Raw genomic sequence first — 24,908 nt, 5'->3', positions numbered from 1 at the left:
GGTGAGATTCTATATTTTCCCAGATTGGGCAGTTTCATTTCAAAGCAGCACACATCAGTGTTTGTGGTGTGGGTGTGCATATTTTGAGTGCTAGCAAAAAGTGGATAGGAGACTTGGTTTCTCCCCGATGTGCCAGCTGGTGCACCTGTTCCAAGTCTGGTTTACTGACTCAGAAAAAGGTCAAGTTCACAGCGGATCTACCCACTGACTTGGACAGATGTCCTGATTATAGCTACAGCCCAGGTTTTGAAGGTGGTTTTATTTGTGTGGAGTTTTCTCTGTTTGAGTAAAGTGCAGAAGATGCATGTCTGCGGTGACTCGGCGCAGATCTCATTTTTATTTTTCCATCGACCTCTATCCAGTCTGGCTAGCTGCATGTTTAAGTTACCTCCACACTGGCTTCACCCTTCAGTCCAAAAGGCAACCTCCATCTTCAGTATAGAGTTTACAGGTAACTTAAATTCCAGTACTTCTTGTATATGCCTAAAAGTGCACACGCAGCAGCATCCTGGCTTCTTTTTGGGTACTCGTGAAAGTGAATCCTTCCAAAAGCTGGCTGATAGCAGCTGGGACACGGTGACAACAATGAATGGCATAAAGTGTTGAAAGCGTGTCCCGAAAAGCATCGCTGGTGTGAATTGTTGGGTCTGGCAGACAGTAACGTTACCTGCCGCCGGCTCTGAGTTATCAGGGTAAACTGAGACAGAGGAAGTGAAGTGGGAGTCTTGCCGACTAAGTGAAAACTTATGGTTCTTTAATTCTAATCTTTTTATGTTGTCAGTCGTGTCTTTGTGTTTTCTTGTTGGTTGTTTTATGCAACATTTGAAATGCTCTGCTGTCTAAAGGTGCTCCACGACTCTTATTCTCAGACAGTTTCCTTAAATAAGGATATAAGCACCTCCTGTTAGTGCGGCAGGTTAATGAATATTCTCCCTTTGATACAAAAAATATATAATGTGGTCATAAATTCATCATAATGAAGGCAGGAGCTCTCCGTGCCCACTTTGCCTCATTAGTAATCTTGCTTTGTGAGGTTATGAATGGAGTATTAGTCTGCTGTGCCTCACATTGTGTTGACGTAGGGCTGCTGTTACCTTACCTGCTCTGCCACCTTTTACAGCAGTGTGCCTGCGCTCTAAAGCACTGAAGGAGAGGAACACAAGATTTCGCTCTTTATCTCAGCACGTTTTACCTCAGCGGCTCTGTGTGGCTCACAATAGGCACCGAGTGCTGGGCAGGTCTCTGGTGGAAATGTGTTTGTGAACCTTGGTCTTTGCATCGTCCTTTCTCAGTACTGTAAATAAGAGCAGTATGCTTTCGTGTCCTGCATGGCGCTGCTGTGTCTGCGGGGATCTGGGCCTTTATCGCTGACTCCTGTGCTGCTGTTTTCACTGAAGAGCACCCTCGGGAACAGGGCAACCATTTGTGCTGTAAATGCTTCTATATATAAGGTGTTATTTATGAACCCAGTGAATGAACCACCATTTGTGGGCTGTCTCTGGTTCAAGAGCCTTACTACACTTTGAAGGGCACGATACTGTTGGCCAGTAAATGTGCCTCGTGTTTATCACAGTGAGAGTTGGTGCAGTAAATAAATGGGAAAGACATCCTGAAATAAAATGAATACGATTAGTCATGATATGTAGTGTACACCCACCCAACTGGACCCTGTTCAATAAAAGCAAGTTTTAAATAATGTATATTATTCCTGCCTGAGGTTGACCAACGAGGTTGCAAGCTGAAAACTGATTATCTGAACATGTCAAATAAATTCATTATATTAGAGATTTGGGTTTTTTGCTTGCCGAATCATCCTGTTATATCAGTGTTTGCATCTTTATTTACTCTTTCTCAGATTGCTGGATTCCCAGAATAATAATGAAGAAAGGAAGCATTTTACCACAAACTTTCATTTTGACTGGTTGATCTGGACACTATGATGGGACCAGGATGCCCTCATGGAGGAATAAATATTCAGGATGTGCAGACAAACATAAAATATGAAATCATGTGCAAATAGAGCTTTAGTTTTTCTGGCTTCTTGTGTGGATGCTGAAGCCCTGAACCTCAAATTTACACTCTCAGGAAATAAAATATGTTACTGTGTACCTTTAGGGCTACAGCAGCTTGTCCCTTAGCCCTCTTTGAGTCTCTACCCACTAAAGGCTTTATCCATCTTAGCTCTACAACCAGCTCAGGAACTCTGTTACCTCTACGTGCATGAAAACCCATCGATGTCAGGGAGAAACAAGGCCCAAGAGGAAGATACATAACCAACCCCTAACTGTTCACCAACATGTGTGACGGATACAGAACAAAAACTTATCAGAACACCTTAATGATGCCTTGGTAAAGCACAGCTGTGCAGGGATTAGTACTGTCAGCTCACAGCAACAAAGTCCTGGCTGAGGATCCACTGACCAGCTGGGGCCTGTGTGTGGAGTTTGGCTCTTCTCCCCATGCTGGATGGCTTCTCTCTGGATACTCCTCCTAATGTTCAAAGGATTGCATGATAGTTTAACAGGTGATCCCTAATTAGCTCAAGGTTTAAATGTGAGTGTCATTGGTTTTCTTTCTCTGGGTATAACAGATTGATCGACCTGTCCAGGGTGCATCAGCTGGGCTCTAGGCTCCAGCACTGCACAGTGCTGAAGCAGCAGACGATGGGTGGATGGATTTCTGTACGGCTCTAGTGGATTGTGGGTTTTAGACACAGACATTGTCCAACTAATTTTGACTGTGTGGGAACATCGGCCCTTGAAACGTACATGCACGTACCTTGAGGTCCAATAATTAGGCACGCCTTGGGTTAAATGTATGTAGATTGGACCAGCAGGTGAAGAAAGAAAACTGTACTGTGCATCTGTTTTCTTTCTACTTGTTTGTCTTGTTTTTTAATTTTTATGACATTTAAATTGATAAGGAAAAAAATCCAATGCACAAATTATTAATGAAGATAATTAATTTGTACTTTTCTCTGTTTTTAAGAATGACGTGTAAAAGGTTTTACTCTGGAAGATGTTTCTGCGTCTCTAACGGTTATATTAATATGAGCTCTCGTAAAGCGCATATCAAAGCGCGTTAGCTTCTATGTCCACTGGGTATCTCCTGAAAAACAAATGCTAAACAGATGCTGAGGGGAACTGTCGTGCGTGACTCCTGTTGTTGCTAAGCAACTACCGGTTGAAATTTGGCACTCTTTGGCTAAAAGTTGTAATATTTTGAACCTCAAGCACTAGCTGCGCTCAGCGCCAAAATCATGCTAATCTCTCAACTCTGACGGGACGGTGCAACAAGGTTCCCAGTTGGAGCTTCTGAGGAATGGATGCCAGTACCGTAAACACATCGCCTCAGAGTTGGATTATGATTTATAAACGTCTCTTACTACAGGGAACTAATCTTTTAAATGTATACCGTATTTTAAACATCGTCTTGTGCACTCGGGTCCAAACTGCAGGTAGAACACAGATGGATCCATTATTTTTACCCCTGAAGGGAGCATCAGTAGTTTCACTCCCTCACGCCAGTTTTTAATATGCAAGTATCACAGTTGGTAACTTGTATGGGATAACTGTATCCACATTTTGACTTATTACTACATTTTCAGAACCAGGTCATGTTAATCCCTCTCATTGAAGGTGTATAGCTTTGATTGGCCGTGGTATCATTTGTGTGCTGGGAGACGGAGGTGTGCTGGGAAATCACCTGCTAATATTAGCTTTGTCTTCTGGTCCTATTTAGCCTAACTAGCTTGCATCTGAACAGTGCAAGTTGCTGGTGGCTGTCCTGATTTATTTTAGTCAAAGAATGCATGGAAATGGGTGTTTCTGCTGGTGTCCACCACAAGTCTGATGCATTTACTCAGCTGTGAGGCGTAGAGCCCTTCATCTCCAGCCTTCTGAAGTTGTTATAATCAACCAACCAACTCACTGTATTTAGGGATGGTCAAAAGGACAGTTCGTGATCATGCTTCAAGGCAACGATAAGTCAAATAACCAAGGTAAGCATCTTTGATTGGACAATATACCAAACCTTGAATCCAGAAGACCCCACTGGGAGTCGCACCTGTCAGCAAAAACCAGGAAACTGATAAACAATTTTCATGGGCTCAACAAAAGAAGATTGTAAAAATGTTCCTCGGTGTGAGTCTCAAATTCTGCTGGAAGAAGTTGTTGTAAACAGCATGAATCCATCCTGCTGATGCTTTTAGATTAGATACTAACTTACGACAGTAAAGATGCTAACAGTGGCATGTTTCCTTCCTCTGACAAACCGTGACACAGCTGTTCTGCAGGCAGGTGCACAGCCCTCCCCTCACGAGCAGCTGAAGCCGTCGCAGTTCAAATCTTCTATGTTATAAAGAACTGAGGCAGTTCTCAACATCTTTCAGGGTTAACGAACTCAGATCGTTCATAAATGTGTGTTTCAGCACATTTACAGTGAAGCTGCGTTCACACATGTGTGCGTAGATTCAAATAAACTTAGAACTAACAGGGACAACCAAAGCACCGGATGCGTCCCGAGGCTGCACAGTGCCCATGTCTGCTCAGGGCTTCAGTTCATCTAAAAACGTTCTCTGCCAGCTCACATCAGCAGAACAGCAGAGAAACCTTGCGGGCAGGTTGCCAGTTGATAGCAGAGCTGCTTCAGCTGTGTTCACCTAACTCTGGTGTATTTCAAGTTAAGGTTCTCTAAAACAGCTCCACCTCCACTACGACCGGAGTTATATAATGGAGCTCATCTGTACATAAACCCAAGACTGATGGAGAAAGGCAGAGAGATTTTAGCCGGGCTCACTGCCCTCCTGCTGTCAGCATATGTTTGCAACTTGCTCATGCATGTATAAGCACCTACATGTGTATGTGTGCATATAATATACTTGGAAACCCAAATGAAATCTTCGTTATAACATGTAACCATTGTATACGCGCGCGTGTGTGTGTGTGTGTGTGTGTGTGTGTGTGTGTGTGTGTGTGTGTGTGTGTGTGTGTGTGTGTGTGTGTGTGCACGCGCCTCTGCACAGCCTAATTTCTGCCCATCTTGCTGTTCTGCCAACAGCTGAATAGACATTTAACCCTTCTCCCTGCTGCTGAAGCCCTGCAGGGCAAAATTAAAGTGCTAATAATAGCATGCTATGGGAGAAGCAGGTTCCAGTTGTCTTGTGTTAGACGCACATGAGCTTTTGTTTCGTCTTTGTTTTTCAGTTGCCGTATGATTTCTTCATACATGAATTTATTGATCCACTATATACAGTCTAATCTGTACAGTGGATCATAATAACATTATAACAAATAATTATTTTCTGTATCACTCATTTAATAAAGTTACATACTCTTAATGCCAGGCCCAAGCCTGTTGAAAAGATTTGGGCTAAATCAAACATAAACCATAAGAATAAGATTTCCATTCTGATCCGGTCGTGGCCCAGATTAACAACAGCTGCCTGCTGATGGCCACAGGGTGGAAACTGTGCATGTGATGCTAAAGACAAAGGACTGTGGGGTTAGGATGAGATGGAGGACGATGATCAGCTGTGGTGAAGCGGGCACATGTCTGAGGGCTGGATGTTTTCATGAAGCTGGGAATTAGCTAAAGAGACCAAAACTTTTAAATGTGCTTTTAATCCTGTAAAGTTGGACTTTCAAACTTGGGAGTCTCTGGGCATCAACTCATGTTTGGAGTGGATCACAAACTAGACCTGCTTTGCTGCCCCTTCCTCTAACTGCCCAGATCTTCCTGTGGTAGAAAGCATGTTAGTACTTGCATAAAGTTTTCAGCCTGATTTGCCAACCAAGCTTCTTCTGTGTGTGCTAAACATTTGTGAGGCAAGTACATGCAACGCAGTAAATACGCATGTTCATAAAAATCTTTTTTCCGTGTTTCCGTTCTTCATGGCCAGCACGTGCTGACACATGTCTCTGCAACACTAAACACAAATTGTCTGCTAAGGCTTTGAACTCGCTCACCTCAGCTTTATTCCACTGTGAGTTGTTTGAGTGCCTTTAATAAACATCACAGAAACGGCCTTGCGGTGCCCTGCCAGAGAAGTACGGCTGAATCAGCGTATTGACGAGCTGAAGATGAATTTTAAGTGGTGAACGAACGGTGAATGAATCCTCCCTGTTTCTCTCTCCGTCCTTCAGAAACACAAGGTGGATCTGTTCTACAAGGTTCGCCACGTGATGATGGAGCTGATAGACCTGAGAAGGCAGCTGCTGTCCGGTCACCTGACACAAGACCAGAGCAGAGACGTCAAGAGACACATCACCGTCAGACTCGACTGGGGCAACGAGTGAGAAACCACACAAATGTTGCATTAAGACACATTTGCACATTTCCCACACATACAAGTAATACACATAGTTTAAAGGGCAGCTGTTCTTTGTCTGACCCAGACGAGAGGTGCTTCATCCATTTCTGATGAAGCACCTCTCCAAACACGAGTATTCATTTACGTTTTTACGCTGTATCATGTGCATTGGTTGCTCATAGTCACGTAATGCTGCTTCAACCACCAGCTGACCAAGTGGGGTCATTTATGACCTGAGCCTTATACACTGTACTGCCAAACGTATTCACTCGTCTGCATTCGCTCACATATGAACTTGAGTGACATCACGTTCCTAATCCACAGGGTTTCACGTGATGTCAGCCCACCCTTTGCAGCGATAGCAGCTCCAACTCTTCTGGGAAGGCTTTCCACAGGTTTAGGAGTGTTTATGGGAATTTTTGATCATTCTTCCAGAAGCACATTTGTGAGGTCAGACACGATGTTGGACGAGAACTCTCTGCTCTAATTCATCCCAAAGGTGTTGGGTTGGGTTCAGGTCAGGACTGTTCAGGCCAGTCAGGTTCTTCCACATCAAACTTGCTCATCCACGTCTTTATGGATGCAGCTGGTCACCATGGAAACCCATTCCATGAAGATCTCTGTGCACTGTCCTTGAGCCACATGAAGGTTGGAGGTCCACAGTGATTGAATCTGCAGAAAGTTGGTGACATCTGCCCGCAATGCGTCTCAGCATCCACTGGCCCCAACGTGGCTTACCACATCTTTCCCAATCACTTCCACTCTACTATAATCCCCCTAACAGCTGACTGTGGAATATTTCATAGTGAGGATATTTCATGACGGGACGTGCACAGCTGGCATCCTATCACGGTACCACGCTGGAATTCACTGAGCTCTTGAGAGCGAGCCGTTCTTCCACAAAGCAGAACTGAATGATTTCGATGGGTGAGTGAATACGTTTGGCAACATAGTGTGTTACGTGCACCGTTGTGACTTCTGGCGTGAGGAGAAAGCGCTTAAATGCAGACAGTGGAGGCCGAGTGAGGTGAACAAAAAACAAGCTTTTATTTTGACCGGGACAAACGCTACAAACAAAACAAAGGCAGAACGAGCAAAGCTAAAACAGCACATGCAGCACATGGTTAGTGGCTTTTTCTTTAGAAAGACCCTTTAGATGTTTGAAGTTTGAAGTCTGTTTGCTGAATAATAATTCACACATGCTGCACTTACATGCTGATGGCAGCTCAGCCTGCTCCCCTGACTCCTACACGGGGCAAACACAAGTGTGATTGGAGGCAGGTGGATGAAGCCGTGGTTGTTAAAGTCTCATGAGAGCACGATGAAAGGCTGATGGGAAACAGATGAAATGGAGAAAAAATGGCCGCTGCTTCAGGATTGAGTTATTAATACTGGGAGTGTTTCAGAGGTTATTTAAAGCTTCGTTCTGCTGTCAGAGGGGACGAGGCACACTGAGGTGATATGAAGGGGGATGGCGATAAGTGCTGCTTTTATTATAATTAATAGTAAAAGAATTATTCAGGGTACCGCGGGGTGTTTCAGGTCATGTGACTGCTTCCAGTCATTACTGATGCTGCTTTAATCGAGTTCACATTTAGATATAAGTAGGAACTACTTACCGACGATGTGATTTTAGCACATAGAATAGAATTAGAATAGAATTCAACTTTATTGTCATTGCACATGCACAGGTACAGGGCAACGAAATGCAGTTTGCATCCATCCAGAAGTGCTTTAGTGATATAGATATATTACAATATATATTAGCAATAATATAGATATGTGAGTATATTACAGAAATGGGTCTATTATGGTATGTTATAATGTACACGGTATGAAGTATGTTGTGAATATTCTATAACTATAAGTATGTACAGGCTGTAGTGAGTACAAGCTATGTACAGGATATGAATATAAATATGAAAAACTATACAGAATATGAAATAAATAACTTTACAGAATCTGGGATATACAGCTATACAGAAATGGGAACTATGCAAGTTGTAAACAGTTGTAGGATTAAAAATTATCGAATGTACAGAATGATTATTTACACAGAGCTATACAGTAGTGCAGTTAAGATAAGTGAGGGTGTAGATAGTTTCTACAGAGGCTATATAAAGTGCTAGTGGTTGTGAGTGGTGGTTCAGTCCATGTTATTATTGTGTTTGAGGGTACAGTTGTCCATTGTGGGTGTGTGTATGTTCAGTCCATGAGTTTAACGTGGGTCAGATGTCAGGAGGCAGAGTTCAGGAGTCTGACAGCTGTGGGGAAGAAGCTGTTCCGGTACCTGGTGGTCTTAGTCCGGAGGCTCCTGTGGCGCCTCCCAGAGGGCAGGAGGGTGAAGAGTCCATGTGATGGGTGACTGGGGTCTTTGATGATTTTCCCAGCCCTTTTCAGACACCGCTTCCTGTAGATGTCTTTTATGGCAGGAAGTGGTGCTCCGGCGATGCGCTGGGCAGTTTTCACGACCCTCTGCAACGCCTTCTGGTCCGAGGCAGAGCAGTTCCCGTACCAGACTGTTATACAGTTGGTCAGGATGCTCTCGATGGTGCAGCGATAGAAGTTCACCAGGATGTCTGTGTAAAGCAGAGTTATTCGTCCAGTCAGTGGCTTTGCTAAAGAGAGAAGCAGCTCAGTGAATCATTTTAGGCTGCAAAAGGGCCAAAAAGGAGCTAATGAGGTGCTACTTATCTTGTTGCTCTCTGCTAATTCAGTCTCCAGCTGGTAAAAAGAAGTGACGTGTCATGTAACAGAGCAGCAGACGTAATTCATAGCCCGAAAGCCAGTTCATGGTGAAAGGTTGCATTGCAGGAAAACAAGCTCGCTTTCATCATTTCAAATAATGGCTCCATTGTTCCTGATGCATCACGAGCATGGAAGTGTGTGCATGGAGAACACAACTTATCAATGAATCCATGAATGGCAAACATTTGTCGGGTCAAGTGTCTCCAGCATGAGGACATTTAGTGTGTCTGAGGAGCCTGAATGTGAGGTTTCAGGGTTACACGTTTGATGCGTGTACGCCGATAATACTGATGTGGTGCAAAGACGCACTTCCTTCTGCTGTTTCGGTTCATGCTACATCCTCGGTGAGAACAGCTGGAGGGCACAAACAAGCTTTTGCTGCCACACGTGAACTAGACTTGACCTCCATCTATGCTGCTTCGATGTGTTTTACTTTTCTCCTCAGTGCCAGTCTCCAAATGATCATTGCTCAGTACTACATTCCTCTCTGGGTCGTTGCAGGACTGATATTCTGAGTCATCCTGAACTTCACACAGTGTCAAACCTTTGCCTCAGGCTGTCTTTAGTCAGACGACCGTCACAGCAGCCAACTCTGAACCTCTGTGTGAGGTGAAGGACCCTCGTTTGGATCAGAGATATCTCATCATGCTCCTGCTGGTGCAGCCCAAAAATGTGCAGCGCCTGGCTTCAGAGCAGCGTCAGACATACTTGATTAGATATGTACAAAGATGAGTAATAAGCAGTTAATTATAGTGTCGTTAGAAACCTTTAACAACCCATTCAGCTTTACCCTCAAACCCCAGGCTGTGTTTTTATTTTCTCTTTCCACTCAAGCCTTTACTTTCACTTGACATATACAAATACATAAACACCTGATTGCATTTTTGAAGCTGTGGTTGGCAGTGATGAAGAGTTTGGTTTTCAAACCAGATTTAACCCGATTTCAGCCTTGATGGATGCGCATGTTAACACATCAAAGATGGACGTTTAGTTTCTCATTCACAGTTTAAGAGGCCATCTTATTCATTCGGAAGAACATTGTGCACAGCGCCTTCGAGTGCGCGAGTCCACCGGCCTGTAACTGAAAGATGTGGTTGTTGAGATTGAACAGAAAATAATGCTGAGGAACAATATCCCCAGAGCCCCTCTGAAATTACTTTAATATACTCTGTGTGTGTGTGTGTGTGTAGGCGGTGCACGCTTGTGTGTGCAGAGGTGGCTGGAAAGGTTTGTGTACCTGTGTTGGAAATGCTTTTTGTGAAGGTTAAATGAAAGACGCTCTGCTGCTCTCCGTCTTTGTTTCTGTGTTTCAGACACCTCGGTCTGGACCTGGTGCCGAGAAAGGAGTTTGAGATGGTTGATGAAGACCAGATCAGCGTGTCAGACCTTTATAAGATGGTAAGTCAAGTCACACCTGCTCACACACTGGATTCATGACGGCTGTAGTGCACACAGTGATCCCACATCCTGGATACGTTGTGTAAAATAAGACAAAAATATCCTGCTGCTCATCTCATTTGTAGGTTGTAGCTTTTAATCAGGCATCCTCTAAAATCTGCATATTATTTGCAATTCTTTTAATTTTCGTTATCCGCAGATGATGAGAAGGATGTTAAATAACCAGCAGCAGGAGATTGAATTTGATGAGCAGGTTGTGCTGCAAACTGAGCAGTTTTCTCATTTTTCACATAATTAAATCATTTCAAGTATTAGCACATAAAAGTAACATGAAGTGAATTTTGTGCACATGAATATCAGTGACTGACTGTTTGCATTTGCAGGTCTCAGCTTGTCACCGTACTGATAAATTAATAAAGTCGTGTTACTGTGAAACTGTGAGAAAGCTTTTTGATTCAGAAACAAACGAGTGAACAGCTCTGACGTGGAATTATCGGAGATTAATGTTTTATTTGCTTTTCTCCCTGAGAGAGCACATTTTATTCCATTTTCTGGGTCTAACACAGACCTGCTGGCTGCACCTTGATGATTACAGGCTGGATTCATTTCACAGTTGGAGGGAAGCTTTAGTTTCCAATCAGAGAGCAGGCTGGACCCCGAGGTTTAAACAGCAACAAGCCTCAACAGTTGGCAAAGTAATCGTGTGGCGACTGGTGAAGATCAGCAGATATCTCACTGAACCGTTCATTTTAGACTAAAATCTTTTGTCTATACGAGGATGAATCAGGAAGTTGTAACGTGAGTAATAACTATGAGCCGTTTGTTGTCTCTGTGGCTGCAGTGAATCAGAGTTTTGATGCTCGAAACGCGTTTCGATTCCGCGTCATGCTGCTCGTCCTTTTCCCTTTTCATCTTTTCTCTGGCCTCGAGCGGCGCCTGTTACCAGAAACAGGTTTCTCGCTCGCGTGACCTTCGTCTCATGCACACGACGTTTGAAACTTTGAACACCAGCAGGAAATCTGACGTCGCTCTGCTGGTGGCTTCATCCGGATACCTTAAAACTGCTAATCTGATGATCTGAACCACCGACTATAAAATTACCCTCCCGCCTCTGTTAACTTGTTCACAAAAGCATAAATTTGAATAGTTTCTCCTGTTATTGGAGCTATTGTGTTGTATTTGAGTGCTACTTTAAATATCATAAATGAATGGAGTGAATGACAGTCGTAGCCTGCAGACAGCATGAGAAATAAGAGCAGAGTCAAGGTCCTGAATAATCACAATTTCAAACCGTCATCATCTATGAGAAAACTCATAAATCACTATAAGTACAGTAAATATTTATAAATCAGAGTGAATATGTGTTGAATAATTAATACTGCACATGAAGATGTGAGATTTAAGCACATCAAAGTTAAACATTATAATCAATCTTCTGTTTTTTCAGAAAACATATTTTATAGCTTGTTTTGTATTTTTTTAAGTTAAGCTTTTAAATCCTTAGTGATAGTTTGTTCCCTGTGACTGAACAAAATGAGCACTTAGAACGTGTAACAGCAAAAGAAAAACCTCTTAGATATGAAAGAGTAAAGCTGTGATTGATCCGAACAGAAATCTCAAAGATATTTTCAGTTTCTTTCATCTGCTTTCCTTTCATCGTGACATTTGTCACATGTCAGAGAGCTTTGTGACAGGCACCGACATCATCGACTAATTTCACATTTTTGACCAATATTCAAATGTAAATATGTAAAAGGAACAATATCTTCCAGCAAGTTTTAATTCTGGACACTCGGGCAAAGAGAGGAGCTGAGCTGTCATCTGATCACCGGTGGTGAGTTGGATCGGGTGGCGTGGAAGGATGCTGGACAGACTCTGGTCCAGGAGATCTCCAACTGCTCCCTAAAGCAGATGTTTCACCTTCATTGCTGAGATGCTGCAAGGAGCTGGAGCCGGTTGGTGCCTGTTGTCATGGTGACAAACCAAATAGTGGACCCCGGAGGTGAAGGGAGCTTCTTCATCAAGCTGAAGAAGGCATGCTATCGGGCTTGGTTAGTGGGACTTCAGATCCAGCTGCTGGGTACCAGCAGGGCAAGCAGAGCGCCACTCGTTCGGTAGATGAAGCTAAAACTCGGGTGTGGGAGGAGTTTGGTGAGGCCACATGGAACAAGACTTTCAGACTCCTTGAGGCGAACGTTCCTCAGAGACTTGGGTCCATGTTGACGTGACAGCCTCACACAGCTGCTGATTTGTCAGCTGCATCCATGACATGAATCTCGTGTTCCAGCACATCCCAGAGGTGATCTGTTAGGCTAAGATCTGTTGTGGAGGCCATTAGAATACGGTCAAGTCATTGTTGTGGTTAAGAAATGAGATGATCTGAGCTTTGTGATGCTGTTGCCTTCCTGTTAGCTCAAATCACTCAGCCACAATCTCCTCTGACCCCTGAATTGTGTTTCTGTGTAAACCTTAGAGGTGGCTGTGCGGGGAAATCCCTGCAGATTTGAACCTTCTGAATGACTCAGCTCAGCCCGTCTGGCATCAACAACCACGCACGTGAACCGAAATCACCTTTCTTTATTCTGATGCTAATTTTACATTTCAGCAGATTTTTATCAACCATGTCAGACTTCCTAAATGCACTGAGTTGCTGTGATGTGATTGGTCGATCAGACAACAGGTGTAAAGCAAACTAATTAACAAAGATGAAGACAATGCCGCAGACAAAATCCTGTCAAGATTTTTTAACCTGTAATTTGCAGCACTCAGGACAATTAGATTGTGTAGGCTATAATAAGCAATAGAAGCGAACCAAAAACTAAACACTGAAACAAAACATGCTCACAAACGTATTTCATGAAGGTTAAACTTGTTGCTGGAAATACTAAAAATGAAGTGTTTATCTTTGTTATACTGGAGTCTGTGGATAACTTATAACCTGCATCACATTTCCAAGGCTGCTTTAAAAAATATGTAACTATTAAATAACTCTAGCCTATTAATGGTAGTGTGCAGTGCTGCAGCATGAGACGCATTCTTTGTTGTTCATGGTCTGTCGGTAATACTTGATGTTCCCTTTCTTACATCAGTCCTGCTTTAAATAGCTTCACCAGCCAAACACCGTAGTCCTGGTGATTCCCCTTTGTTCTGTTGCTTGGAGACCGATCTGGAGATGGGACGTGAGAAAGGGGGAGAAACAGGAAGGGAGTGAGAAAAAGGTTAAGTTATAGATGGTTGGATCGAAGATGAGGAAGAGTGAGCATGAGAGAGAACCGCGAGTTCTTTCTGGTAACAAACAGACAAAGAAGGGCAGAGAAAGAAAGTTACAAAGTTACTGCTGATTGATTTGTTTTTGAGTCGTGGAAATGAATGTTTTTAAATGTGACATTTGAAAAGGTCGAGATGAAGAAGGAAAACAGAAGATGTGATGAGATTCATCTTTAATGATCTCAGTGATGAATTTGCATTAGTGCAGCAGCAGGAGAGTGCGAGATTCATCACGGGCGGAAAACAATCACGCAACGAGAACACAATGTGAGCGAGAGGAAACTTTCCAACAGTCGCATGCAAATGCACATCTGACATTAGCAGTTAATCGGCTGTTACACACACACCGCCAAACTTCTGAAATAGACACATGACTGTAATGGAGATTATTTAACAGTCAGCATCGTGCACCCAAAACATCTTGGGTTTGGATCCTGTGTGTGTGGACTGCATGTCCTCTCCAGGTACACCGGCTTCCTCCCACAGCCCAAAGAGGTGCAGTTAGCGGGGTCAGGTGTGAATGATTAGCCCTACAGCAGACTGGCAACCTGTCCAGGTGTACCCACCTCTCACATCAAGCTCAGATTAGCTCAAATAGGCTCCCCCTCCACCCTGAACTGGATAAAGTGGAAGAAAATGGACGGATGGATTATTTGAGAGTTAACTTACAGCCTTGATATGCAGGTTAAAAGCAGACTTTGAAATCCTACTATGACAACATATTAAAATGTTGAAATTTAAAGAGATAAGTGTTGAAATATATTCGCATGTTTAAAGAAATGTGGAAAAATTGCATAATGCTTAAAACACACACAGGAAACAGGTAACAGTAATAACATGATTGGCTCTGTCAGTCTGTGTGCGTGTGAGAGTTTAGCAATTCGAATTAGTTGGTAGCTGCTCTGTGTTTATATTCTTGGACTGCTGGTGGAGCTTTGCATCATTCACAGCTGAAAATAAATCATTACTCGTCTTATACCGAGCGTTGATGCATCACCTCGGGTTCATCCTGAAGTTTCAGCTCCTCGCCCTCTGAGGCCGCGCTCACTTTTAGCCAAACAGCAGGCTGCATGCAAAGACAGTCTGAGGCCTGAGCTTCTGCACACACTGACCTGATTATTTAAAGCAAGACAGCGTCTCTGTAGGCGCGTCTGCAATCCAGAAATGTCACCCACTGAAAACATTTGGCTCATTATGAGCCTGGAAACATGACAGAAAAGCAGCTATAAAAGCGTTTATCACAGAAGAGAGGAAAAATGTTCAGCGTTCAGAATCACAGTAACCAGTCTCAGTGCCTCAAAAGGAAATCCTGCCCCGTCCCAGCGAGTCTGCAATATGTTGCTGTCTTTATCCAAAAAGCAATAAAGCTGAGTTTAACTTTGATATTTTGTCTTTGTACAATCTAAAGTCAATCCAGTGAGGATTGAGGTAAAGCAGGGCAGCTAGTGACTTGCAGGTTGCTGGTGCAATTCCTGGCTCTCCCAGTCTGCACACCAACGTATCCTTGAAGAAGGAGAACTCCGAGTCGCACACACACCCCAAGATGTGTGTGACTGACACGTGTAGTGTAAAGAGCTTTGTGTGCTCGAGTAGCGCTAAGAAACAATTTGTTTAAATTATTGCATGACCTTATTTTAATCGACTGTCCCAACCTTTTTAATAGCAGGTTTTAAAAATTCATTATAAAGAAGATGAGGAGATACGGCTGCCATCGTTTAATTCCCTCCTCAGGTTGTAATATTTGCAGATAGCTTTCAGCTGACAGTCATTACCCGGATTCATCAAACAGGTTTTTACTTCCTGCTGCTTCTCGTCTCACACAGACACTCGAGAGATTTAGGGAGACAACTCGGAGTAATGAATCTCTGGGGCATTTTTATCTTCTGACAATGAGGGGAAGGGAATGGACCACGATAAAGTAGATAAGAGAGGAGAGGAGACGAGGAGACAACACAAGAAGGAGATGAGAAGAGGAAACGAGAAGAGAAAATGAAATCAGACAAGAAAGCAGATGAATACAGAAAAGGAGAGGAAACAAGGACAGAGTATAGTGAAGGAGAGGATATACAGTAAGCAGAGGACAGATAAATGAGAGTGGATAGGAAAGCAAGATAGGATAGAAAAAATAACAAAGGAGATTAGACAATGAAGGAGAAAAACAAGCCGATAGAGAAGGAAAGGAAGCAAGGAAATGGTGAAAAAAGGAGTAAACTGACAAGGAGATAAAAGAAGGAAACAAAATGAGAAGAGGTTAATAAATGAAAGGAAACAAAGAGAAAATAGGAAAGAAGGAGATGCTAAAGGAGAAGAAGCAAGGACTGAGTGTTGAAGGAAATGAAAAAAGGAGGGCAGACCAATGACAGTCATTGGGGCAGACAGTGAAGAAGAGGAAACAATAAATGAGAAATGAAGCAAGGACAGAGGATAGTAAAGGAGGCTAGAGACCTGAAAAGGCGAAGTGAAAATAGGAAGCAAAATGAGGCGAGGAAAGGAGGAGAGGAAACAGCGAATGATGATGAACCAAGGAGGGAAAAAGGAAACAATAAGAGGAGAGAGATGATCGACCCCTCAGCTAATAGTTTGTGTGTCTCTCTTTCGCAGCATCTTTCTAGCAGACACAGCGTACAGCAGAGCACCACACAGGTACGTGGACGTACTGCAGTAATGTGTCTCATTTACTTCTCATTTCAGAGGCCCAAACAGATTTATGGGACACAATTAAGATACTTCCAGCAGAAAAAACTGCTACAAAGTAGTAGTAGTAGTAGTAGTAGTAGTAGTAAGAGTAGGAGTACATTTTACAGAGTAAAGAGCCTGAACTGGGTCACAAAGAGAATCCTTGAAAATATTTCCATATATCATTCATGTCACCAAGAAACTTTTCTCGTGCCTTTTATCATTAAGATAAATGGAGATATGAATTCAAAGCATTTAAACAGTTATGTTCTACAGTATTTACAAGCTTAGACCCACAGCTGTGCTCTGCAGCACTCTATCCTACTAATGCTGATACTTTCATCACAGAGTATGAGTGTGACTCTTAGGCATCACGCTGAGACGGTGTGCAGATTTAAACTGCAGCAGCATCACTTTGATGCTAAAGAACCAGAAATTTGATGCATGTTTTTGAGCAGTAATATGTGTAAAAACCTTTTTATGTACTTACACATCAAGTTAAAGTTAAATAAAAACGGTATATTTTAAGAAGATTTCATAGTTTACAGATGTTTCTGTTCAGCCAGGAGGCTTTGGTGTATATGTTTACTAAGACTGTCACACAATGTCTTTGTATTCTAATATGTGTATTTATATATTTTGTTTGTTTGGCTGCTTTTTTTGTGTGTTTTAGGGCGACAACGCCCGGCAGAGACATGGGGAACCTTGTAGAGTTCCAGTACCTCATCACCTGCTGGTCAACCTGAAGAGCTTCACCTACAACAGCATAGGCGAGGACACGGACATATTCTTCTCCCTGTACGACCTGAGAGAGGGAAAGACCCTCAGGTAGGTGGCAGCTGAACAGTCGAGCACAGAGGTGCAGATTTCCAAAAAGTGTGGGTGACACTCTTTACTCGTTTGATGTTTCGCAGCACCGGCTCTGTGATGATTAGTCTTTTCATATTTGTGCTGTAAAGCTTGTTGCTGTTCGGTCAAGTCAAACTGCATAGAAACATTTTCCACAACAGTTTGTTTTTCACTATAATAATTATTATTTTTTAATTTAACATTAATAGTCTCTCACAATAAATAAATATCCTACCAATCAGCATTCATTGCCATTTTATTCTTTTATAACTTCAATATTGATTTGTGGACAACAGCCAGAATTTTCAGTCCCATGTTTGGTTTCTTGACATTGTGACACGACGCCATCACAGGAGAAACACCCTGATTATCAGCAGCAGGTAAAGCTGAATGTCAGCAGCACAGCAGGAGATGCAATTATCCTTCAAATGAGCAAAGAGGAAACAGATGCAAGGAGACGCTTACAGAGACAAAAAGTCTGTAACTACGCTAAGCTAGGATGCTAACCTGAAGGAGACGACCTCAGCTCTATGTGACCCTGAAAAAGTGACCCTGTGTCCCAATAATGACATTCATATGTTACTGAATTGCTTCCTGTGGAGCCCCTCTGGTGACATGAGTGGGGAAAATTGTTAAGTTAATGATGCTTTGAAGTGGGACAGTAATAAATAAGTTATAGGACTGTAATAAATACACTGTGGCCATGTTTTGGTTAGAAATCAGTGTGTTGATCACACCGAGTGAGCACGGAGGCTGTTATCACCCAACAAGTAAGAGGAAATGATATTTAAACTTTATTGAAATTTTAATATGAATTCCTGTGATTTTCTTCATTGATGTTGTCAGGTGGGGCTTTAATGTTTTAGCCTGGCCCAAATTCTTCAACGTCATCTCAAGTCAACCGTTAGCTGAAACTTGGACACAGCTGAGTTTTCCAGCAGGACGATGATCCCACTCTCTGTTTAGGGAGAGATAACCTGGCTAATATTAACCTTAACCAAACATTGCTGTAGGTGTATGTATATATTAGACTTATATACTTTTGATCCAGTGTGGATCAGAGAAAATCCAAATTAAACTTGTTCAACCAATAGTTGCTTTTTAAAGCCGTAAATAGAAAATGTCATGAGAATATTCATTTATTTTTCCGAGTATTCGCTGTTTTTTTGTTCTGGGCCTACTCAGTGCTATAAAAAGTTCTGAATACAGGCTGACATATGAAAAAGTTTCACTGCGTATTTTGGGAATTTGATCTTTTGAATCTGTTGATGAGTGAATCACTGATGATTGCATGTGTGAGTCACAGCGATCCGGGTTAGAAACCTTTAAATAAACCAAACGCTAACACACATTCAGTAATACAGCTTCCTTTTGAGGGAAAACCAGCACACCGCAGACCACGGCCTCTCTGTGTGAGGATCTAAACGTATTCTACGCTAGATTCGACACAGTGAACACCATGAGACCGGACAGTGTGCGCACCGCGGATGACGTCAGTGCGCACACTGTGTCTGAGGAGGATGTGCGGAAGTGCTTCAGGAAGGTGAACGCACGCAAAGCTACTGGTCCGGACGGGATTCCCGGCCGCGTCCTCAGGTCATGCGCGGCTCAGCTGGCTGGAGTGTTCACGCACATCTTCAACCTTTCCCTCTCTCTGTCTGTAGTCCCAGCCTGCTTCAAAATGGCCACCATCGTCCCTGTACCCAAATCCTCCACCATCTCCTCATTGAACGACTGGCGACCTGTAGCCCTGACCCCCATCGTGAGCAAATGCTTCGAGAAGCTGGTCAGGGACTTCATCCCCTCTGCACTACCCGACTCACTGGACCCTCTACAGTTTGCATACCGCCACAACAGGTCCACTGATGATGCCATAGCCCTGACACTACACACTGCCCTGTCACACCTGGAGAAGAGAGACACGTATGTGAGGATGCTGTTTGTAGATTACAGCTCAGCATTCAATACCATCGTTCCCTCGAAGCTGGACAGGAAACTGCAGGATCTAGGACTGAGCAGCTCCCTCTGCAGCTGGATCCTTAGCTTCCTGTCTGACAGACGCCAGGTGGTCAGACTGGGCAGCATCACCTCATCCCCCATCACACTGAACACTGGTGCTCCACAGGGGTGTGTACTGAGCCCTCTCCTGTACTCACTCTACACCTACGACTGCACAGCCACTAACAGCTCCAACATCATTGTGAAGTTTGCAGACGACACTACAGTGGTGGGTCTTATCACCAACGGTGATGAGACGGCTTACAGGGAGGAGGTCAGCGCCCTGACCCACTGGTGTCAAGACAACCATCTCACCCTCAACGTCGCAAAGACAAAGGAGTTGATAGTGGACTTCCGGAGGTGCAGAGAAGTACACACCCCCATCACCATCAACGGCGCTGCTGTGGAGAGAGTGAGCAGCTTCCGGTTCCTTGGTGTACATCTGGCTGAGGATCTTACGTGGTCAGTACACACAAACAAAACAGTGAAGAAGGCACAGCAGCGCCTCTTCTTTCTCAGGAGACTGAAAAGATTCGGCATGAGCCCCCGCATCCTCAGGACCTTCTATCACTGTGCCATTGAGAGCATCCTCACTGGATGCATCACCACCTGGTATGGCAACAGCACCGCCTACAACTGCAAAGCTCTCCAGCGAGTAGTGCGGTGCTCTGAACGGATAATTGGAGGTGAGCTTCCCTCCCTCCAAGACATCTACAGGAAGCGCTGCCTGAGGAAAGCGGGGAGGATCATCAAGGACTCCAGTCACCCCAGCCATAAACTGTTCAGACTGCTTCCATCAGGAAGGAGGTTCTGCAGCATCCGGTCCCGTACCAGCAGACTGAGAGACAGCTTCTTCCACCAGGCCATCAGACTGCTGAACACGTCATAGACACCTCAGCTTCACTACTGGAACTTCAACATTATGCACTCCACACTGTATATAAATGCCACTGTTTTGCACATGTCTCAACTCTGTATATTTTTATATTTTTTATTATTATTATTATTATTATTATTTTTTTTTTTTTTTTTACTATTTAATTTGTAAAAATGTGTATACACACACACACACACACACACACACACACACACACACACACACACACACACGTAGGAAAATATTTAGTATACACATCCAGAAATGCATACACTATTATATATTGTACATATATTTATTAGTTTCAGGTTGGCCATTCTTGTATTTTGCTCGTTTGTGTTGTTGTGTTTGCACATCTCTGTTGCTTGTGGGGCTCGCACACAAGAATTTCACTCGCATGTGCTGTGCCAGTGTGCCTGCACATGTGATGTGACAATAAAAGTGATTTGATTTGATTTCATTTTGTTTGAAAACACATAACTAAATAATAAATAACAATTTGATGATGTTGACATTTAGTTTCTGTTGTGTATCTGAGGCCAGAGGAAGTTTTTAATCGGCTTTAATGGAAGAGTATGTGAACGGTCTGCCAGGATCATGAGGCTGAAGCTGGGAATCGCAGGACTGATGTTGAATGTTAATAATGACCCACAAGCTGGGTGTGAGTCAGAACAGTGAGAAGAGTTCTGGATTAAGTTGGATGAAGAGGGAGGAAGATAGGGCGGAGGAAGGTGCACACAGGTGGAAGGTATCTTAGGTAGAAGAAACAATCTAAGAGACTGCAAGGTGGTGTCGGGGAGAAGGCGGGTGTTCGGCATTGGATGGTAGACTGTAGGATGACTTTAGACACCAAGGAGAGGAAGCGAGGAGCCGAGGATTAATGTGGTGGAAGCTGAAGACAGAAGGATGCTGTGAAGAGTTCAGGAAGGACTTGAGACAGACTCTGGGTGGGAGGGAAGAGTTACCAGGTGAAGATCAGCGAGCAGCAGTTTGGCTTCGTGCTGAGACGACAGATGTTTGTTTCGAGTGTTTTACGGCGTCTTTGTGGATCTAGAGAGTTACGGGGCATTATGGGGTGCCTAACTCAGCAGTGAGTTAATTAACCGAACCCCACGCTTGGCTTTGGACTGTTGGAGGTGGGAGTAGCCAGACACACCGTGACAGGCAGAGCAAAGTCCACAGACAAAGTCTTCAGGCTGGATTCAAACCCAGGACCTTTACAGCACCACGCCACAGTGTGCTGCTGTAAATATTACATGACCCCCCCCACACCACCGCCTGACGAATACCCATCAATTATGCATTCGTGCAGAGATCTCAGTGCCAACATGAAGAAGCAGTAATGTCAATAAGGAGGCTGATAAAGGCCACGTTTATGAGTGTTTGGGGGAAATAAATGTAGAGCTGAGTCTGTGAGGATGTTGATGTTTAGCAGACAGGACGTTTTTGGCTCTGTGTGATGTCTGAGCGAGGCGAACGTGTTCCCTCCAGGGAAAGAAAGAAGCTCGGTGAGCAGCCCCTTTTCCCCATTCTGGTTCTCTCTGTATCATCATTACAAACTAGCTAATAGGCTCCGTCCTCCCATCACACCAACAGTCCAGAAATAAGTTGACCTTGGCAGCTTGTTTTCACAGCCAAGTCTGACTCAGCGTTAGAGTCTAATGACCAGAGCTGCTCCTCTGAGATGCTCAGATGACAGAGGAGAGGAGACCTTCAGCAAACTTTATTGGTTTCATTTTTCATCTACAAACATAACCAAAGAGACAGTTTAACATATGTACAGTCACAGCTCCCCGATCCTACACACAGGAACTAAATAAACGCCTCAGTGCCTGACTTTCAAAACATTCAAATCTGTTTACCTCCAGCTCATCTCTCTACTCAGTACTTACTTTTAAAAGTTTTGCTTTAACCGTCCACCATTTTTTCCCAGAAATTTCTTCAACCTTAGATTTGCAATGAATCCTGGGCCACGAGGGATACACCCGACCCGTCCTTCAAATCCAGGGAACAGGAGCACGCATTTGTAGACTGCATTTGGAGGAATTTGGACAGCCTTCATCGCTTAGCTGTGATGTAATCAGCCTTGAATTTGGACGTAGCCGTGTTCTGCCACTGTCGCACGTTGATGACGTATTTGGAAAACAATCCAGCTGGCAGGAAGCTTCTCTCTGAGGCACTTTTATCTGAGACTGTGTGATCTGATGCTGAGACTTTTTAGCCTGATGCCGTTAAGTCAGAAGTGTGACGGGGTTTCAGTGAAACGTGATGCTTTTTTGGCTACGGTCTCATGTCTGAAGCTGTTGATAGAAGTCTGACGATGTTTTCCGGAGACCTGAGGATGTTGCAGTTATGCTCTGATTTACGGCTTCAGCTCTCGTTCCTCCTGCCTGTCCACTACCTTCATTTCCTCCACTTCTCTGTCGGCTTTGCCAGACTTTAAGCATTTCACCTCATTGTTCTCAGCACTTTTCCTTCATTTTGCATCTTGCATCAGTTTTTGGGGAATGCCACCTCGTCCGTATCAGGTTGAGCTATTTCCAGGTTACCGTCAGCAGCGCGATGTCGGTGTGTGACGAAGGAGTGCTGACACGGAGGCAGGTGGAGGTTTAAACTAAGTGAGCCCTTTTATAGAGCTGATGAAAACACAGGCACCCCCAAAAATACACAAGGGGAACTAACAGGAACCTAAACTGGGAAGGAGCTCTGGGAAACAGGAACATGGAAACTGGGAGATGCATGAGGAAGTCTGATGTGTTTGAACAAGTCTGTTACTTCTCTCTCCAACGATTCATTCAGGCTGAAGCGACACGACAACCAAGCAATTAACCAAAGCCCCATTTTTCCAATAAGCACCGTGTATAAAAAAGAAAATCCAAAAGAAGAAGCGCAGTCCAAACGTCCCGAACTCTCTCCACAGCTCCACACGCTCACAACCACCTTCACACACTCACTCACACTCCCAGCATGCACTGCAGACAGAAAAGGAGACGGCGTCACAGCTGCCTGAAACGTTCTAAATAATGCTTCAGCTGCTGAGACTGTTTGCCCTGAGAGGAGCTCTGATCGGTGCAACTAAAGCACCAGCCTGTGTGGATCCCTCTGAGGTGGAGGCTGAGGTTTGTGATGTGGTTAGATCTCAGCAGGCGACGTCTCTTTTCTTTGGTTTTCATCCCAAAAGTCATCCCAGTGTCTCTGTGGGGATTTTTTGACTCGAAGCTGAAACCTTTCTTCCCTCCTCGCAGTCGCCACAGGCAAACTGAAGACTCCTACATGCTTTGGGCATCAGCAAACAGTGTTTTATTGTCAGGAAATCTAAAGTAATAACGTTTTTTTAAAAACAGTTCAGTTTTTAAAAGTTCAGGAAGCAGAAGACTCAAATTTCCTCCTTTTAAGCTTAAGCGCCTTTCATCAGATTGCTGCTTTGGGGTTTGCAGATTTCTCGTTTGAGTTCAGGTCGAAGTGTTTCATCAGGATTTTGCAAAACTGGTGTTTTAGCAATAAGCAGACTAAACAGTTTCATGCTGAGCTCTGTGTCTGTGAATCTTTTCTCTCACACTCCAAAGTTGTGTTTGTTTGGTTCATTTGCAATTAGAAATTTGCAGGTAGGTGAGAATCTGAGTGTGAATGGTTGTCCTTCTCTAGCATCTCTCCATCGTGCACTCTTCCTCTCCATCCTGCACTCTTCCTCTCCATCAGTGTCAGCTGGGACTGGCTCCAGCCCTCCTGTGACCCTCTACAGGATTAAGTGGGTATAAGTGGGTATAGCTAATGAAGGATGGAGTCATTTGGAGTAATTTCTTGTAAACACAAAGGCTAAAATGAGGCAGATGGTGTGAATTTCAATTAGTTCTTATTCTTAATGTAAAACCGAAAAGTACAGAGTTTGCCAAGAAAAACAAAGTGAGAACACGAAGCCGACGGCTCAAAGCAAAGATGAGAAGAAGCTCAAAGAGACTTCAAAGTGATCGCCATGGTGATTGTACTCTAAAAACACGAACAGGTAGAAACCATCCTGACTGCTCACCGCTGCCTTTGTTACTGCTGAGGTTCAGGCTCTGGCTGCTGGGCTCGGCAGACGGCTTTAACCACACTGGGCTCTTTGCTAGCCGGCTGTCTGTGCAGACACTTGGAAAGAGCCGCTGTTGTGTTGGTGGTTTGATGCAGTTGTGTCTGTCCTGGGCACAGTTTGCACTTAGTTTGTCCGAGTCTCCGCTCCTCAAGAGTTGCAGACAGCTCTGCTACTTTCCTCCTTATGTAAAAAACTTGACCTGCTGTCAGCATCAATGCTGGAATTTTACCCAGAAGACTGAGGTTCAAGTCGAATGCTGGACTTTGACTGTTTCACTCATTTCTAGACATTTAGTTTTTACTCACTGCTTTGAGGGATCCTCATCATGGACATCAGTGTTGATTGTTGGTGCCACTGTTACACACTGTGTTTGTTCAGGCATCAACACCTTGACACGGTGGCTACAGTGGTGTGAAAAGTGTTTGTCCCCTTCCCTTTTGCATGTTTGTCACACTTAAATATTTCAGATCATCAAACAAATTTAAATATTAGAAAAAGATAACTCAAGTAATTTTATTGTTAAGGAAGAAAGAGCCAAACCTACACCTGTGTGAAAAGTGATTGCATGTTTTAGGCAGTGATGGAGGCACAAGTCAGATGCTGGAATTTCACTGTAAAACCTGAGGTCCCCGTCCTGCGTCATTAAGGCTTCTGTTTAACATTCATTTGAGCGTATTTGTGTGGTTGGTTTGGGAAGAGATTATGATTCGAGG

At 43.7% G+C, this 24,908-nt stretch overlaps 1 protein-coding gene across 1 annotated transcript in view; it reads left to right on the top strand.

Moving 5' to 3' along the window:
• LOC146632883 (dedicator of cytokinesis protein 3-like) overlaps nt 1-24,908 on the top strand; it is a 247,985-nt gene that overhangs the window by 166,870 nt on the left and 56,207 nt on the right. Inside the window, exons 6-9 of the mRNA XM_085353604.1 lie at nt 6,144-6,292; nt 10,372-10,456; nt 16,325-16,366; nt 17,073-17,227. Of these exons, the coding sequence (XP_085209730.1) occupies nt 6,144-6,292; nt 10,372-10,456; nt 16,325-16,366; nt 17,073-17,227 (431 nt within the window). The remainder of the gene's footprint in view (nt 1-6,143; nt 6,293-10,371; nt 10,457-16,324; nt 16,367-17,072; nt 17,228-24,908) is intronic.

Source organism: Diplotaxodon limnothrissa, linkage group LG5 (genome assembly GCF_057381915.1).
Source record: "Diplotaxodon limnothrissa isolate DT_005_m linkage group LG5, D_limnothrissa_male_GT1.1, whole genome shotgun sequence".
Taxonomy (NCBI): domain Eukaryota; kingdom Metazoa; phylum Chordata; class Actinopteri; order Cichliformes; family Cichlidae; genus Diplotaxodon; species Diplotaxodon limnothrissa.
Note: the sequence above shows the minus strand (reverse complement) of the source record. Positions and strands in the feature narration are given on the sequence as shown.